At 43.0% G+C, this 18,340-nt stretch overlaps 3 protein-coding genes across 4 annotated transcripts in view; 1 reads left to right on the top strand and 2 right to left on the bottom strand.

The window, feature by feature from the left end:
- The window catches only part of ANXA2 (annexin A2), a 30,587-nt gene extending 23,148 nt beyond the window's left edge, over positions 1 to 7,439 (bottom strand). Inside the window, exons 1-2 of one of the 2 annotated variants that reach the window (XM_049813341.1) lie at positions 7,310 to 7,439; positions 2,384 to 2,443 (exon numbers count right to left, since the gene is read on the bottom strand). In XM_049813341.1, the coding sequence (XP_049669298.1) occupies positions 2,384 to 2,431 (48 nt within the window). In that variant the 5' untranslated portion in view covers positions 2,432 to 2,443; positions 7,310 to 7,439. Of the gene's footprint in view, positions 1 to 2,383; positions 2,444 to 6,253; positions 6,405 to 7,309 lie in introns of those variants that run through there. The other variant, XM_049813342.1, reaches the window with a different exon arrangement.
- On the top strand, positions 5,411 to 7,337 carry LOC126043715 (collagen alpha-1(I) chain-like). Its single transcript, XM_049812522.1, has 2 exons — positions 5,411 to 5,427; positions 6,329 to 7,337. Exons 1-2 carry the CDS (start codon positions 5,411 to 5,413, stop codon positions 7,335 to 7,337), a joined length of 1,026 nt encoding a protein of 341 aa, XP_049668479.1.
- A 2,037-nt stretch (positions 7,440 to 9,476) lies between the features above and the next one.
- Positions 9,477 to 18,340, bottom strand: part of ICE2 (interactor of little elongation complex ELL subunit 2) — a 42,152-nt gene continuing 33,288 nt past the window's right edge. The window contains exon 16 of the mRNA XM_049813316.1: positions 9,477 to 10,791. The gene's annotated coding sequence lies outside the window, so the exon portion shown is untranslated. The remainder of the gene's footprint in view (positions 10,792 to 18,340) is intronic.

Raw genomic sequence — 18,340 nt, 5'->3', positions numbered from 1 at the left:
TCCTTCCACCCAATGCACGCAACAACTTGGATTCAAATCCCCTGACGCCGGTTAAAAGACCCAAGAAGTGCCATGTACATATGTATATCCAGGAAAGACAGAAACCTTCTGCTAGCTATTCTACCAATAAATGGACCATCTTCAAATTCAGCATCCACAGAGACTATGCTTTACTCTCTCAGGCAACTGTCTTGGGTACTTCAGTGGAGTAGACACAGGTCTTGTCAGGGTGATTATTCTGCCTATGAAAACCAGCCATTTAAATTCCAGACTATATGGTCTCAAATTACTCTGGTACGCTACTGTACCACGGTACTGGTACTGTATGTTTTCAGACAAGAGAGTTTTTCCAACTGACTTTCCATTTAGTTCAATACAAAGTTTTCCACGATGTGGCAGTAAAAGTCCAGCTAGTGCGTAACTGCACAAGCAATCTGGGCCAGACTAAAGCACAGAAAGTTGTTTGGTTTTTTTTTCTCCCCACACATGTAGCATGCTTCAGAGGTTCTCCAACTGGTTTACTTCCACTGAGTTTGATGAATTCAACCCTACTGGGAAGAGCAGAAGCACATATCACTAACAGGAAAGCTGAAGAGGTGTAATTTCTTCTAAAAAACCAAGACCCTTTCAACATATCTACATCTCAGTATTCCCTGTCCTCAGAGAAATCATCAGTCACATTTGAAAAACTGAGTAACTTGACATCACCTGGCAAGTAGCCTATAAATTGTTGACTAAAATACAGGCTTCCAATTCTCAGTGCAAACATGGAGCACAGATGAAGCATAACAGCAAGATCTTTGTTACAGAATGTTTCCGTACTCTCTTGTGGATAGATGCAGAAACTGCAAGCACAGATTGACTTCAGTTCAACTCCCTCCTTTCCGTAAAGGAAGGAGAAGATAATACCTGGCTGAAGCAAGCACGCCAGTTTCTTTGTCTTGAAACAAATCAACCGCTATACCACTGACGCAGAACGCACAGATTCCTTATTGCGCAAGACAGGACTTGGGTTCAGCTGTGACCATTCTATACCCTCGAGGTTAAAAAACTTTTTTTTGAGAAAAATGGGTGGTTGAATTACTGTGTTTAACTTGCTGAATCATTGCTTAGGGGAACTGGGCAAATCCTTTAGGCAAACTACTCAATAATTCTAGCTTCCAACTTAGGATCTACAGAATAAACTAGCTGCCTGATATTTCTTACGCTCTGTGGCAGGATTTCTGATGAAAATGCTGGCATGGAGCAGTATTCAAATTTGACTTTCGCAACTAATCATAAGCATCATGGAAGAAACATTTCTGCCCTTGAGAACAGATTGCTCAATTATTATTCCAAAAGTAATTCTCCACTGAAACAAACACAGCCAAGAAATCTGGAGTTGACTGCTCTTGCAGTACAAAATCAGCTTTGCTACTTACCTACAGTGCACTAGCCAGTTCTTTGCAACAGGTCTTTCTCAAAGATTTATTTTGCAACAAGTAACAAAAATAGGCAAAAAGTTTGCTTGTACAAGCTCAGATCTGGAGTCACCGGCTACAAAATTTAAGAGTATAGCATGTTGCAAGTATAAGCAACATGATGAAATAATGGATGGATGGGATTCACTTCCTCTTCAGTGACAATCACAGAACCTCAAATTTGTGGCATGATATCCTGACACTACACTGGTAACCCTACCATTAAATGTTGCAACGTAAGAAATCAAACAAAGACAGTGTGGCTTTCTGGTATTTGAATAAAACTATCAAGCAAGTGCAGATGTGGTGGAAAAAAAAAAAAAAAAAAGATTCTTTACACTTTTCAAAACAGAAAATGAGAAAATACTTTTGAGAAAATAAGTTTTTTCAAGAGGTAATCTGGTTTTGGTGACAACAATTACAGGAATAAGATCCCCAATATTTTAATTTCCATTAAGTAATGTTCTCTACTTCTAATTAAAAAAAAAAAAAAAAAAAGGAAAAAGAAAAGAAAACTTGGAAGGTATCAGCAAAACCAAACACATTTCCATCTTCTCTTATCATCCTTAACTCACTTGTTCCTTTGGAAGAAAGAGGGACTGCAGATGCGAACTAGCCATTCAGTTTGTCCTGTGGTCTCTTTCATATGGCCCAGCACAGGAATACTGCTCATGCTGCCGGCCAGTGAGAAGAACTATCGTTAAATCTAGTCACCTCATATAATTGTCCTATGGTTTATAGCTGCTTTGTAGCTGAAAACCAATCACTACTGACTAGGATTTTAGTCAATGTAAGTTGAAGAGATGTGTGGAATCTTGTAAACTGTACAGCTCAGTCCAATTGTTGGTAGAGAGTCCTGTAAAAGAAACGAGATGTGGCATTTAAGTAAAACAAACCTTTCTTGTCTAGATAATAATACTTACATCTCCTTCAAGGCTGAGCTTGCTTAAAATTTCATGGACAGTAGACATCTTGAAAGAATGCTGGAGGAAGAGAAAAAAAAAATAAAACAAGTAGACTTAAATATATTTACCATTACATCAGCATATTATATGGTCCTGAAACACTGCAGCACTGCAAGTGACATAGTCCAATGAGTCTGCTAATCCCAAGCAAGAAAGCAGATTTAAGAGTTTCCAAGCCACACCACCATTAATAACGCAACAGCAAGAAGCCTTCATTCTATTGTACAATAAAAATTTATCTTTACTCCTTAAAAAAAGTTTAGTCTGCATTTTAAATACTTAAACTTAGGAACTGGAGAATCACTACCTTAGAAATAGAATCAACTAACCCTACAACTCGGTACCAGGAAGTCTGTGCAGAAACATTATAGCCTGGTCCAGCTCAAAGCCCAAAAGCAGCAACAAGCAGTAGCATTTAAATCAGATGCCCAGTTCCTCAAGTACTCATGGAATACATTGAAAGTATTTATATTCATGCAGGCATTTTATAAAATCACAATGCTGTTCAATCTTTAATCTTGGACACAGGCCACAAATGCCTCTAATATCGTAAGGTTTTGTAGTGGCTCCCCAGTAATAAGAATCACAGGACAAGCTACAAACACCAGTTAGTAACATGATTGTCAGATACTAGGTAACAAGGACTCTCATGAAAGGATAGCTCCAAAGTAAGGGCTATTGAGGCAAGATAATCAATATCATTGCTCCATTGCCAGAACCTGCATAACATCTTCTTAACACGTATAAAGAAAAACAGGGGAAAACCCAACCCTGAGATAGATCATACGCATTGCAGAAATGAACATTGACGTTACACGGTTATGTTACAATGCCCTGCCTTTTTTCAACTCTGGTGTTCTGGTCAGGGAAGTTTGCCAGTGCTATATTACTGTTTTACTGGAAGGGTCTCTCAACTAGAGGAGGAAATTTTTTCCAAAGGTTATAAGCCAGAGGCAATGTTCAAGAGGCTTAATGCGTTCCCAAAACTCTGCTCTCCAATTCCTCTACCGAAAGGACAGACACTGCCACTCACACTAACTTCTAGTCATCCAGGTTGGCACCTGCACCAAACGTTATTTTGCCTCTTGAAATTAAAGCTTGTTTCTCAGGAACTCTACAATCAAGCTGTAGAGAGCATTATCAATCAGGGAAAAGAGTTGGCTTGATGAGAGGTAGGAGAGAAAGGACAGCAACACCTCAAGACCAGTGACATTCCACTAATTGATAACAGCCTGGAACAAAAACTGCACTATTTTCAGCCTCACTGGGTGCCACTCCCTTCACTTTCACACTGTCACCAGTTCCTCCAGTCCGGATCCCAGACACCGAGCCCTCTGAGCCAACTCCCAGCTATTGCGCAGCCAGTCCTGGGCACGTCCTTTCAACTGGCATTCAGATTCTTTTTTTATTCCCCATCAGTCACTCTTCTGATGGTACTGGGGCTTTCTCAGGCAAGCAGTACTAGCCACCCAGGCAGATTTCCCAGACAAACCAAACTCCTCCTCACGCAATGATCAGTCTGAAACCAAGAGCTCAGAGAACCAGCAAGAAGTTTGAAATAGTTTCTTAATAATGGAGATCTGGTTAAAACTCTAGAACAAGTGTTTTATTTTTTGTTTTAGCTCCTGTAAACCTTGTGTATGTCAAAAGGAAAGCAGAGAAATCCTTACTTTCAGCAGATATAGCAAGTGTTAGGAGAATAAAATGCAGAAACACAATTACATGGCTTTTGTAGCATAACTGCTGTAATCACACCTTTCCTCACTCAGAATACAGCAAGAAAACCTTTCGTCTTCTGAAGCAACCTAGGTGCAAGTAACAAAAGCAACTTTACTTCAAGGAAAAATTAGAGATCCCGGGGAAGAAAAATAAGACAGAGAATGAAAATCGTGGCCATGCATCAACTTATTTGAGAATAAATCTTTTACAGAGCAAAAATCCAGCAAAGCCCTTTAAAGACAGGCTGCAGAAGTTGTAATAAGCTGCTACCAGCTCTTGGCACTATTAACTATGCTGGTTAGAGTGGGATGATACATTACCGAGTTATGAAATTCTTAATATTTACTCTTAATAAAATGAAGTGCCTAACAATGAGACCTTTGTACTCTGACAGTATTACAACCAACACTAAAGATGAGCAACAGAAGTCCTTTCGTCTTGCTTGTCACAAAGAAAAAATAGCAGTGAAAGCTGAAGCAAAGCAATGGCAGTATAATTTTTCACAAAACAATCACTGAACAGCTTTTTGCAAGGCTCCTGTTTCTCAATCAATTAAAAAACACATTGAATCAGGCTTGTTGGAACAAAAAACTTGAACAGAGTCCAGGAACAGAACTAACACACCCTCACGCAGAGCTGGAACTGGGAGGTTCATATCATCAGCGCACAACAGCGCTACAGCAACTGACCGCCCATCACCAGCAAGCTGGCAAGAGGAAAAAAAAAAAAAAGGGGAGTTTTTGCAAGAATCTTTGCAGAGAAAGATCTTTACTTGGAGAACAAACGCATCTCTTGTCACACCCTGCTTTGTAAGGCGCTCATATTTGAGAACAGATTCTCACTGTTTCCTGATGGGTTGATCTTATCTGATGTAGTTTTGACAAGTTCTGGGTGGGTTTGAACACGTAAGTGGAAAATACTTGCACTAACTTGTTATTCCTTACACTGGAAAAGACTCAACTTCTATCTTCCAGCTGTAAACTAACGCTTCAATACCTTAAGGCAAGTTTCTACGAGTGGTTTTCCTCCTAAATCCACATTACGTAATCCTGAGATATGTTATTCTACTAAAAGAGATAGTGTCTGTTTTGACCTCGACCCCCACCATAATCCCTGGTTTGCAAATCAGTTACATTGGGCCTAGTCCATATCCAGTACCTTATCCCCGTAACTGGCGACAGAAGAGTGTGTGTTTAAAAGCAGCCCCATATCTCGATTCCCAGGGGCAGCTCACGTACATTGCACCAGAAAAGCCCCATGTGATCCATGGAAAAAATTGTCAGGTATGCACAAACAACTACATTGCCCAATAAGCAGCGTTAGCGTTTTAAGAAGCACTTATACTCTTGTAGACGGAGATGGAGCAAAGGGTGTTCCCAGACATCTGAGCCAAGGAAACGGCATCCCCAGAATGAGAGAATGGAAACTCTTTTGCTCAGAGCACGTTTGTGTCAGGTCTCCAAAAACCAGGGCAAGGCCTGGCAACAGAGGAGATGAGGGAAAAAGTGAGACAGATCTGCAATATCTACTGTAAATGAAATAAGAACTCAAAATCATTCATTTATATACAGTGCCAACTGCAAGCACAAATGAGGCAGGCTGTATCTCCCCGAATAACTCAGTAAGCTTTAGCAGATCCTTTAAAGCCACTACTTGGAGAAAAAAAAATTAGCTTTAAAGAAAAGAGTTTCAAAATCTATTAAACCACGCTACCGCAAACTTACTGTAACTGTTCTCTTCCACAGACACTACTCATAGCGCAGGAGATAATTGTTCCGTTCCAGGAAGATACTACGCACTCACAAAATTAAGGACTTTTATTTCTTCAAAATTCAGGTTATTCTCACTTCCGAGATTCACAGGAAAACGTTTTTTTGCTTGTTTGTTTGCTTAAAACGAAGGCAAACCATTCCACGCGTTAGCTAATAGAAACTATACTCACTAGGGCTGCTTATCACAACTAGCTCCACCGACAGAAGGCACGCACAGGGGCGGACCACTCGAGGGCACAGAGGTTCCAAAAGATTCCTTCACTCTTGACCTGCGTGTCGGGGTCTGCGCACCTCTGTGCGCACAGAGCATTTGAACATGAACGCAAGCCCAACTAACCTTAAACAGAACTAAAGCTGCCACGTATAAGAACACAGCTCACTGCTTGCGTGACTTTTCCTCCGGCTGAAATAGGCGACGGCACTCCTACGCCCTACCTCCCCTCCTCGCTCGAGGAGGAAGCGGTGTCGAAGCTGACTCACAATCCAAAAGGCAGCAGCAAGACCTCGGCAACTCCGTTCGCGGCGGGCGCAGGGTGGGGGAGCCGTGCCCAAGCCCGGCTCTACGAGCAAGGAACCGCACCGGGGCTCCCCGGCACGCCGCGCCCGAGCGCGCAAAGGCAAGCCTCGGGGGAAGCACCGGCCGCCCGGAGCGCTCCCCGTGCGGCGGCTTCTCTTCTGCCCCTGCCGGCGGCCGCCTCCGCAGCGGCGGCGACGGCGGCCGCAGCCGCAGCCGCGCCCTGGGGGTTCCAGAAGGGCGGGGGCCGCTGCCGCAGGCCGAGCCCGGCGGGGCGGCTCGGGCGGGCTCGGGGCTCCGCCGCGCCCGCGGGAGTAACGCTCCGGCCTGGCTCCGGCCGAAGGGACCCCGCCTTGGGCGGCCGGCGGGGCACCGCTGGCTGCCTGGCACCGCCCGCGCCTCTGCGAGGCTGCGGGCTGCCAAGCGAGTTTACGGTCCCACCGGCAATCCAGCCGAGCCTTTCAAAGCGCACCTTAACGAGGAGAAGCAGGGCGCGTTTGGGGAAGTTGGACGAAGTTTGGGGCCGGTTCCTCTTGGCCGAGCGCTGCTGCCACACCCAGTACTGGTGCGGGGCCCGCCAAGCTCTCCGGGGGCAGCCTCGCCCTCGGACGCCGCCGTTTCAACGCGAAGCCGAGCACGGAGAAGTAACGGGCGGGTGACGCCGAAGGAAGAGAAAGAAAAGCGCGGGGCGCAGGAGAGCGCCGGCCGCACCCCGCCACCGCCCCGCTCGCTCCCGCCGGGGAACCGGCTACGGCGGCCCGCACCCCCGGGCCCGGGTCCGACCCCGACCCCGGCCCCGGGGGGTGGGCTGCCGCCTCCCCCCCACTCCCCCCGCACCGTGCCGCGCTGGCGGGGCCGGGGCGCCCGGCGAGGGCTCACCTGGCCGGGGCGGGCAGGGCGGCTCTAGCGACGGCTCTAAGCGGCGGCTGGGGCCGGCGGCGGCCCGGGAGGGTTTTGTAAGGCCGGGCGGGCCCTCCCCGCCCCGGCGCCCCCCCCGGCGCGGCGCTGACTCACCCGGCCGCGCCCGCCTCCCGGAGCAAGGGAGAGGGGCGAGGGTAGGGCAGAAGCAGCTTCTCCCTCCCTCCGCCCGTCCCTCCCTCCGCGTCCGTGTCCCGCACGGCCCCGGCCCCGGCCCGGTGCCCGTGGGGGGGGGGGGGGGGGGGGGCCGGGGGCCTCTGAGGTTGCGCTGGAAGCGCCGGGAGCAGCACCCTGGGGTGCGGGGGTCGGCGCCCAGCCCTCGCCCCCCAGCCCCGCTCTCCAAGGGGCGCCGCGGAAGCTGCTTGGCGGCTGCCCACCCTTCCCTTCGGACGTGAGGGAAGCGGCCCCCGCGGCGCTTGCCCCGGTGGCCCCTAGCCCCAAGCCCCGGCCCTCTGCCCTGCGGTCCTGGGACAGCAGGTCGTCGCTGCAGACCGTACTTTGGAGCAGCGCAGCTGGGACGGTGCTGGGGCTCTCGGGCAGGGCACAGCACCTCCCTCCCAGGCACGCAGAGGACGGCCCAGGCCCCTCAGCCCCGTGCCCCGCCAAACCGGGGCCTGGCGGCCACCGAGCCAGAACCGCGGCCTCCCGCTCCGGGCTCATACAACGGCGAACCGAGCTCCTTACACACAGCTCGCCGCTGTAGCCAAGCCCGCTTCCCGCCGACAGTATCTAGGAGCCGGTGCTCAGAGGTCAGCGCGTATCTGGGAGAAGTCTAAATCACGTCTGCCGCAAGCAATAAAGGCCAGAAGACCAAGAGCTCTGCTCGGAGGCGCGCTGAATCACGCTCAGATAACCCAGACAGGCATACCACACCCAGAAGGGGGTGGGAGGTGGGCAAATCAAAATTTCTGCCAGTCTGACTAGTGGAAAATAAACCACTGAAGCCCAGATGTTACACCGGTAACAAAAGCAAGATACGGTTAAAAAGTATTTGCAAAAGAAGATCTTCAGTTGGATCACTTTAGATTAGATTACTGTTTCACCACAACAGTGTGGCCAATTTACTGGTGGTCAGTCCCAAATACTTAAAAAGCAAACGCTCCCCGTTCCCAATACATGCAGTATTCCTGTAATTTAAGTGTGGTGCTTTTAATCCCCTGCAGGTGAATACCTTTAGGTAGTCCTTTCAAGAGTACGTTGTCACAGAGCGGTTTTGATTCTGCAAAGACGTATTTGCCTCTGCTATAAGGTTTTTTTCGTAGGCATAGACAAGAGAGATCTCCTGGCAGACAAACAGGGTTCTAGGTTTGACCAGGTGCATAAAAGCAGAGGTGGCAAAAGCAGGCAAGCACAAAAGAGACACAAGAACACAGGCTGAGAGACAAAGTAATTGCTGGGATGAAACAAAAAGGGAGAAAATAGTAAGAAATACCACACTAGACTTCAAACATGGAGGCAACAGAGTCGACAGGTCAGCTGGTCATTGCAGAAGGTGAAAATAACATGAATAGCCCCTTTCTGAATAAACAGAAGTGATATGAAGGGGACAGCCATAGGAAAAGGCTTATCATGGAACAGCATTTTGTCAGAGAACATCATCAGTGCCGGTATTGCATTAGTTTGACACATTACCTTTCTTTTTGGCAAGGCCACTGGGGTTATTTCTCTGTTTATTAATGAACCTGTCTTTAAAAATTAATTCCTGGGTATCCCACTTCAACCACTGTCTGTCACTAACAGTTAAACTGATAATTTCCCCCTGCTTTTCAGGTTTCTTAGTAAAAAAAAAAAAAAAAAAAAAAAACACCACACCAAAACCCCCCAAAAACTGGCAACTTGGAAAGGTGATTCACAGATCAAAAATACTTACAGTCCTAGAAATAATAGCCATTCTGTACTGCAGTATTCTTTAGGGGCTTTAAATAGGGATAAGCAGCTGAGCAGAAGCCACGAAGCCAATTTGCCTACTAATGGATGCACAGTCCCTCAGGGGATTGTCAAACATTCTTAAAGCAAAAGCAGAAAAGCATAACCACAATACCCTCAGCTAAAAAAAAAGTGTTTTCACACGTGTAATCTATTGCCAACATGCAATATATATGTTGCCTTCTTCTATACAGTCTGCTGAGTCACATATTAATTAATTCAAAGATGAACACATTCATTCTCTTAACTGAAGGTTCATTTACCTTTCAGTCCTCTACTACAGCCTTTTCCAATGACACTACTATTGCCATTCCTTAGAAAATTGTTCTCTTTTTAATAACTCAATACTTCTTAAAATTTGAAGTAGATCATATACCACCATTAATTTTGGTTAACTAGATCTTCATCTGAAGAGTTTGCAAAAGCTGTGATGTCAAGTGAACTATTATCGTTATAGCCACATAAACTGTAGCACAAAAAGATTTTCCAGCAATTCAAACAGCTTCAGAAATGTTATCTCTAATAACAACTTAATAATCAGTTATTCAATCTCAGAATCACACATTCACCTCAGTTTAAAATAGAAAGCGGCCTCTCTGAACCTACACAAGCTTCAGGGACTGTTGAAGTGATTTCAAAAGAAAAAAGACTGACAACAGGGGAAAAAAAAGAGCAACCATATTCAGAGTCGTGAAGATACAAACGTTATATTCAAACATATTATAAATTCCCTCAATTGCTCTCCTCTTATGTAGGTCAACTGACATCAAAGGCACCAGCTGGGGAACCGAAGTAGTAGGAACAGCAGAAAGCACATTAACACTTTTGGCAGAACAACAACCAACCATCCCCTAATACCAAGGCCTAGTGATCCCGCCCATGGAAATACAATACACTCTTCATACCTTTAAGAAAAAAACTCTGCAAAATCAGTGAATTGAGGAAGGCAGCAGTCAGACTGTGCAAGTAAGAAAGACTTCTGTTATCTGCCAAACAGGGAAAGGAAATTAATTCAATGGGAGAACAGCAGCCAAGTGCCTGAATCACTTTTCAAAATGAGACATAAGCCTGTAAGTCACATGGGTTATTTCTGAAGATTTACCCAAAGCTTGGAGGGTTTGTACAGCACCAATCACAAGGGGTTCTGGTCCATGACCACTGCTCCCGAGCACTACATTAAAGTCACTACTGTCAGCATTAGGCTGGATAAAAGACAGGGACAAGGACTGCACTTACCACAAGCCCAGTGCCTCTTTCTTGCCTGCCTCACAGATGATTTACTGGAAGAAACGTGCTGCAACCAGCTTGCAAGTAAGGCAGTGCCAAGAAAGGTTTTCAATTTGTTTTCACATTGCTTAGTCCACACACCCCCTTAAAATATCTGCACAGAAGGTCATATTTCAAATAACTGGCAACTACTTCAGCTGCAGTTACCTATTTGTGATCTCCAGCTTCCTGCATGCTGACCATAGAAATCAAAGAAAGCACACTTTCGTTGACTGGAGCTCCCCAGAGTCCTGTGGATGGAAAAACAAATGTAATTGCGCTAGCTTCTCATTTGTCCCTTTGACAGCTCACTGTGACTGCGGCTCCTCCTATACTCTATGGCCATGCTGTAGATCCGTTTATTCCATCCTCTCAGACTCAGTGACACTACCATTGCTAACCCCCTCATTGTTTTGTTACTGCTTAATACTGTTTGATACTAATGTTCTCTTTTTTCCTTTCTCCTTTCAATTCAATATACCTTTTTCTTCCACCTCACCAATACCTTTGACTTTTCTTGTCACTATCTTCTTATGTTAGACTACTGGAAGCTTGCTATGCTTAACTTGAATATTCAATTTCAGTTCCCCTCTGACCCAAACTTCATCTTTGCAATAACATTAGTGCATATGAGGTCACTCTGGCTTTCAATAGATTTTTCTCTCACTTCTGTCCCTGATCGTTTGGCTCCACCTACACAGACCTTGCTCACACTCTTTCGGGATGCTGTCTACAAAGAATTAAAGATGCATTATGAAGGCTACAATTCTGTCAATAGGTATTGCCTACTTAAGCTTTTTTCTTCAATACCGAAAAAAAAAAAAAAAAAGGATCAGGACAAAGGACTTTCTGGTTTAGGTGTGGCTGAGCCTCTATGTAGTGTTGCTTCCCTGAATGTGTTATGTTGCAAGAGGATAATATAAATTCCATTCTGATTAACATATGGATCAGGCAGAGCTCTGGGTGTTATTTTTGCACCTTGATTATTTGATCTAATTTGGGAACTGCCATGATACAAACACACATAGATTTGTTATTAGCACTTAGAGTAATCACAGGTTACAGGGAAAGTTAAGTATAACTTTGAAGTTATGCTAGCTGGGTTCCCAGGATAACAACTTGGCAAGTTATCACATCTATGGCTATAGAAGAAAGGAGGAAAGACTGCTGAAAGCACACTTAAGACTGCATTAGTAAAACTCTAAACACTGAAAATGTTTAACTTGGTTTGGGTTTGTGGGTTGTTTTGGGGGAGGGATGGGGGGGGGGGAAATGCAACGTTTTTTGTTAACATGCATCATGATTTACTCTAAATCTTACAGAACTGTAATTCCAATGTGTTTTTCAGAAACAGATTGAATACCAGAGTACTGATGCCATCTTTTATCTAATACAATACCAGAGAACCAGATATCTTATTAGGTGCTCCACCTAACAACCTAAGCCCTCGGATCAATTCTATTCTGTGCAATCTCATTCCTACACTACATGCACATTCCTGCGCAAATGTTATTCTCCACTCAGAATTTCATTTACTTGAAATAATCCCTTTTAAAGAGCTAGACTTATCTCTGGAATGATCTTGTGTGTTAGCCAGATCTCTAATATTTTGTTACATGTGTATTTTACAAATGAAGCGTTGTAATAGGTAAGGTAGGTGGCATTTGCTAGTTCAGTCTGGGTACAGAGAGGTAGTATGCTTTTGAATAGGACATCCAGGCTAGAAACTGGACACCTGGACTGTATGCCTTGCAGTGCTATGGTTTGCAGTGGGATCTTAGATTGTTGCCTTCTCACTGATCTTTCAACTGTTGACTCTTCAGGGCAAAGACTAAGTATTGCATCTGCTAAAGAAAATGCTAAACAACAAAAATTACTTCATCAACATACAGGAATTCATTAGATTCATCAAATTGTTTCCAGTTTATCTTCATCCATTTCATACAGAGTCTATATTACACGAAAGCTCATGTAACCTTGTTTAAAGGGTATATTTCAGCAATCATTTTAACTGACGAAGACGTGACAGGCATTATGTTCTGCAGTTACTTCCCATCCAGAATCTCAAAGTGCTTCACACATTACGTGAGAACCTGACAGCAAATCCTTTTCATGGGTAGTAAAACATCTACCTCTCTCTCCCACCAGCTGGCCGCATCTCACATGTGACTTCCAAAAATCTCTTCTTATATCCTGATACTGGTTTATAACTGGATTTGTCTTCAGCTACTTCTCAACTCTATGTTTGCAAATTAATTTCTGTCTGCTGTTCAGTATCCCTCCTCTGCCGCTTTCATACATGTCTGACCACAACGTTAGTTTGAACTCTGTTTTTCAAAGATTTTCCTCATTACCAGCATAAACAACACCCTCATCCTTTTATCTCCCAACCCTTTCACTCTAAGCCTATGGGCACAAGGAGCTTGCCTCCACAAAGAACCACGTGTCAGAGTGACTTGGGATCCAAATCAAGACAAGGAAGTAAACAAAGCAAAATATTAGCCAAGACTATAGTTACAGGACTCAGAAACTCCTTTAACTATGCACAAAAGCTAATAATGAAGAAAGCTGTCTCAGGGCACATTAACAGCCTAATTAAAGTCACTAACAATTGCCAAAATCCATAAAGTTTGAGTCACCGTGGTGGAATCCCATTGCACTGGCTGACCGCTGTTAATAGAAAACAACATGGAATGATCTATGCTTGTCGAGATGCTCAGAAGGAAGCAAGATCCATTGTTACTCTCATCTAGCTGACACAGGTAACAACACGGGCCAGCAACTTCAAAGGTGCAGTTGGCTTGTTTCCCTCATGACTCAGTCCAGGCTACTGCATCTTCTTTCCTTCTGTCTGGCATGCTAACTAGAGTAAGTCAGAGAGGTATATATATGCAAGTGATACAGAGACTCAGTGAAGAATATGCATCATGAACAAATGGTAAACCAGAAATTCAGATACATGTGTACCAAATAACAGAAAAGTTAACTCCTCTGGCATACATTCATCACAAGTATTAATAGTGTCTGGAGTTCAATTCAGTTTCTAAACTAAAACGTGAATCGCTAGCATTTTGGTTTTTCAGTGTGCCTCACAGAAGTAATCATCTGTGTGACTAGGAGACGTCGCCTAGCTACATACATAAACAGAAATGAAACACGCTTGCCAAATTCCTTGTACTGGTATTGGTGGCATGAATAAACTCAGCATCTTTACACTGAATGAAACAGTTGCAGGATATACAAACAGTCACTATGTGTGTAACTGTGTGTCAGTGAACTTCCTCAGTCCCTCAGGGACTTCCTGATGCCCTGCTTGATAGCCAGCTGCGATCTTATCCTAAAATCATCCAATCTGAGACAAAATAAGGGCTGTAAAGCATAGTCAGACATTAAAGAAGGTAATTTTACTTTCTGTTCTCAGATTATCATGAAGACCTTCAAGCACAGTTGAATCTACTTAGGGTTGGAGAGTTGCAATTTCACCTGAATCTATGTATCATGCTGTCTTTGGTCCTGTATACATTAACAGGTTAAAAAGACACATCTCAAAACCACTATGATGAATTCAGCTTTCCCTGCAATACCAGCAAAACCCTGCTAGGATAAACAGACTACCAGTATATATTACAGCATTAAGAGAGATTCTGAATCCATTTAGATGACACAGTGCTTAAAATGATCACAGCTGCCAGCTCAACAATAATGTTCCCCAAACTGCCACCACACTGGAAAATGCTGTAGGAAATCTTACCAATGCACTTAGGAGCCCCTGACATCATCCAGAACAGACCAGCATGAATAATCACTACAGAGTTTGGTCTGTCTTGCCAAAGGACAGAAACAGCTATAAAAGATGGAAGCTGCCAAAAGTCCTCAGGGAATTTTTCCTAGGAATAGTGTTAAAAGGTTTCATGTAAGACCAAGCCTGTTCTGCTTCATTGTTTCCCATCATTACATGCTTTTTCCACTTTTGTGACTCAGAACACAAACAGTCCCATGGTTTGGATTAATATCCTGGCCTCTGCCAAAGTACAGGGGAGGCTGTCACACCTTAAATACGTCCCTGAGAATCTTGGAGAATAATTCTGAAAGTTTTAAGGAATCTAATTAAGCACCATCTAAACTTACTCTAAAAATCCTTAAACAGGTTCCTATGGCAAACCTGCAGGCCGGTGACTGCATACTGCAAAAAGCATCTCTTTTTTTATTTAACATCATGCCACCTCTGAAATGGCCCATGGCAATAAATTTAAAAATTACTTACAGATTAAAGTTCACTGACAGAAATCCACATGCTATTACTACAGCAATCTAGAACACAGCTGTAAAATTTAAATTAAAATCAATGGTTCTGTGAAATAGCAGGAACATTTTTTGTGTGTTTTTGTTTAAAACATATCAACCCTGTTTTAGTACAAAATAACATAAAACACTTAGGATTTTGAGTAAGTTCTTACATGATCTGAACTTCATTACCTAATTAGGCTTAGCTGAGCTGGGGAAGAAATGATGCCTTGCACCACAAAGGAATGTCACAAATTCTTGATTAAATATGACTGTCTACACTTGATGTCTTTTTTTTGCTCTTTCAAGTGACACCTTATAGCTTTAGATAAAATTTCAGGCAAGTTAACATGACTTCAAAAAAAGTTGTTGATTGAGTGAAAGGGAATGGCTGTTATGAAAAGATTCATTTCCGCCGGGCAGGCTAAGACTTGCTTTTCCAGGTCAGATGCACAGGTTTGAATTCTAGAACTGGAGATGTCTTCTTTTAGTGAATCAGAAAAATAAATTAAAAGCCTATAGTTTTAGCATGAAGGAGTACATTTAATACTTCACATTTTCATTACAGTTTGCTTTCAAATAAGCCTTCAGTAAACACTTCTACTTGAGCTGGATAACTTTCGCGGCTGTGTCCTGCATGCTAGTAGCTAGTGCTTACACAGGGAACAGATCTTTAAACTTTAAGGAGATTAAACAAAAGGCTATAGTGATAGCACAACTACAGATAATTTTCAAACAGGTCCTTAACACTAAGGTTTATTTTCCTAATGCTACTATCATCCAGGAAGTCATTAATACAATAACAAGCAGCCATCACAGTCTGTATAGAATAACTGAGTTCAAAACAGCAGAGGAAAGGAGCGGAAGCCTAGCTGACTGATCAACAAGAACAGACATGGAGAGAGACAGACAGCTGTCATCTTTCCTGCAGAGAAAGACACTGTACCAAAGAAAGCCTTCAGGAAGATTTTGCCAGTACAGAAGGCTAGACCTGCATGCATACCTACAGACAGAGTAGCATGAAGCCAGACATTTAAAAGCCAAAGAAATGTGTACAGTGTTTTATCTTCTCAGTTTGTCTATTTGGGCTGGTAGAAAACCTGTAAATGGAAGATAATGCATTCTTTTGATAAATATGTCATGTGAAATATCTTCCGTAGAGAAGAAAGGAAACAAACTTATTTATTCATGCACCTGCATACAAGTTTACTGCTTGTTACTAAAAAAACAAAACAAAAAAAAAAACAAAAAAAAAAAAAGGGAAAAAAAAAAAGAAAAAAGGCTGTAGTGACAGGCCCATTGACCCACAAGTTCCTTTTTCTCCACAGATAATGACCATGTCAGTACAATATTCTCTCCAGTTTTCTTAATCTAAACGTGCTACTTTTGGATTAAACAAGTCAGTCTAATCAATCTTAGTATGCATTCTGCTTAGGTTACTCACAAAGAAGTTAAAGAATTTCAACTGTGATGTGAGCACTAGTTAATTTGGAAATGACTACAAAACCTGTTCAAAGTAGCATGTGCAACTGTATAGTAATTCTACCTCCTTTATATTTTATTACTCTTGCCATTAACAAAGAATATCCAGAGAGTTGCACAAGACTACTGTCCTCCTGTCAATCAAGGGAACAGAACTGCACAACTGCAGTACTGGATATGGTTCTGAAATAAATGGGTTTTGACTGCTGAGGTAGCTTTTGACATGGTTATATGAGGCGATAAGAAGCAATGGGGTTCTGACAGCTACTTCCCTCTTTTTTAAGCTCAAATTTAACCAGACTATTCAAATATTTGTTGAAGTTCTTTGTCTGCCAGGCAGTATAGCCCGCACTAGACAGACTGACGAGTGACTTGTTTCAGTAGGAATTTTTTGGCCTTCTTCCTGTTTTTTTTATTTTATTTTGAATTACTTGCACAAAGATTTGGTAGGTGGAGCTTTTGGATCTAGTGAAACATCAGTTGCAGCAGGCCTGGCACAGGATGGCACTCATGCTATTCACTGAACTATGCGATAAACAAATTTTAAAGTCTGCATTAAGATAAGAGCCATGAACAGTCTTGAATTATTTTCAAGGCTGCATCATTACTCCAAATCTGAATTTCAGTGATGGAAGGAAGTTCTAAACAAGTATTTTCATTTTATTCATAGATGCTTTTAAATAGCTTCTGAAAAAGACATTGATCTCGTAGTGAATTTGGCTACACTGATTATTAACATGGATATTTAACAGAGAATCCTTATGTTGTTCTTTCTACACTAGAAGTATAGCAGAAAGGAGAACTGACATGAGAAGAGTTAGGGAATCTCAGCGAGACCAGCTATGCTGCATCATTCCTTTAAAACCACAGCATGAATGCACTACAGCAGCAGCTGTGGTAGCAGCAAACCTTAGGGGAGGCAAGATTAACAGTCATAGGCAAGACTTCCTATTAGAAATATTTTGGAAAATACTCAAGCTCTCAGGTATACAGATGCATCCTCAAGTCAGAAAATTAACCTAGAAACAGAAATGTAAACTCTAAGTGAGAATAATTGCTTCCAACAATGGATTCTGTGCCCAGATGTTCAGTTTGCCACTTTTTACTTCAGATTCAGGTCTGAAAAAGCACTAGACTGGTCAAAAACTTGTCTCTTTCTTTTTTTCACAGTTGATCATCTAAAGATATTTGTGTATGAACACTGGAAGTGTACTATGAGATCACAAAAAAAATCTTTATAAGGAAATGCCCAAACTTTCTCACTACATTTGTGCGGAGGATGGGTAGTTATACCACTGTGACCTCCCCAGGAACATGTTTAGCGTGTGTTGAATAGATAGGGAACAATCAGTCTTCATATGGCACTACTTTATCATCTTTGATGTTGTTTTGTTGAGGAATTGATTGGCTCCTTTTCTGCTTAAACATATAAATCTAACTATTCTCATGGTGCTCACACAGGTCATTACTAGCAAAGGACTGACTGCATTTATACAACATTATCAGCATCGCTAGCTCTAAGAGTGTCATGTATGCTGTTTTTGTGAAGGCATTAGTTCCCAAAATCCTGAAATGATGTGAGAATTCAAGATTCCCTGAAAAAGGCAGTGGTGGGGAATGGGAGTCCATAGCTCTCCCTTCAAGGTAAAATTTAAAAAATGTAGTCAGTCCCATGTCCTTGAGTATCAAAGGGCTTGAAACACCCCTGAAACACTCAAAAGGCTCTCAAAAGTACGTCAAGGCTTATTAAAACTCACAATTATTTTAAAACTCTAGATTTTTAAGAGTTAAGATCATTACCTTTGTGCAAAGGTAATATCTGGCATGGTGGAGCTTGTTCTTTTCTTTCTCCACAAATTATATTAATTTGGCAGCAACTAGGAAATGAGAGGCACTGATGGGGTACATGCTTATTCTTGAGGCATAGGCAGGTAATGTCACATTCCTAGCCACTCATGCTGCCTTACAACAGAGTAATCTCATGCGCATGTGGAAAACTGTTAAGATAGATACTTCTGAGTAAGTTTTAGTGAA

The sequence above is a fragment of the Accipiter gentilis genome, chromosome 10 (genome assembly GCF_929443795.1).
Source record: "Accipiter gentilis chromosome 10, bAccGen1.1, whole genome shotgun sequence".
Classification (NCBI taxonomy): domain Eukaryota; kingdom Metazoa; phylum Chordata; class Aves; order Accipitriformes; family Accipitridae; genus Astur; species Astur gentilis.
This window is presented reverse-complemented; position numbering and strand designations above follow the sequence as displayed.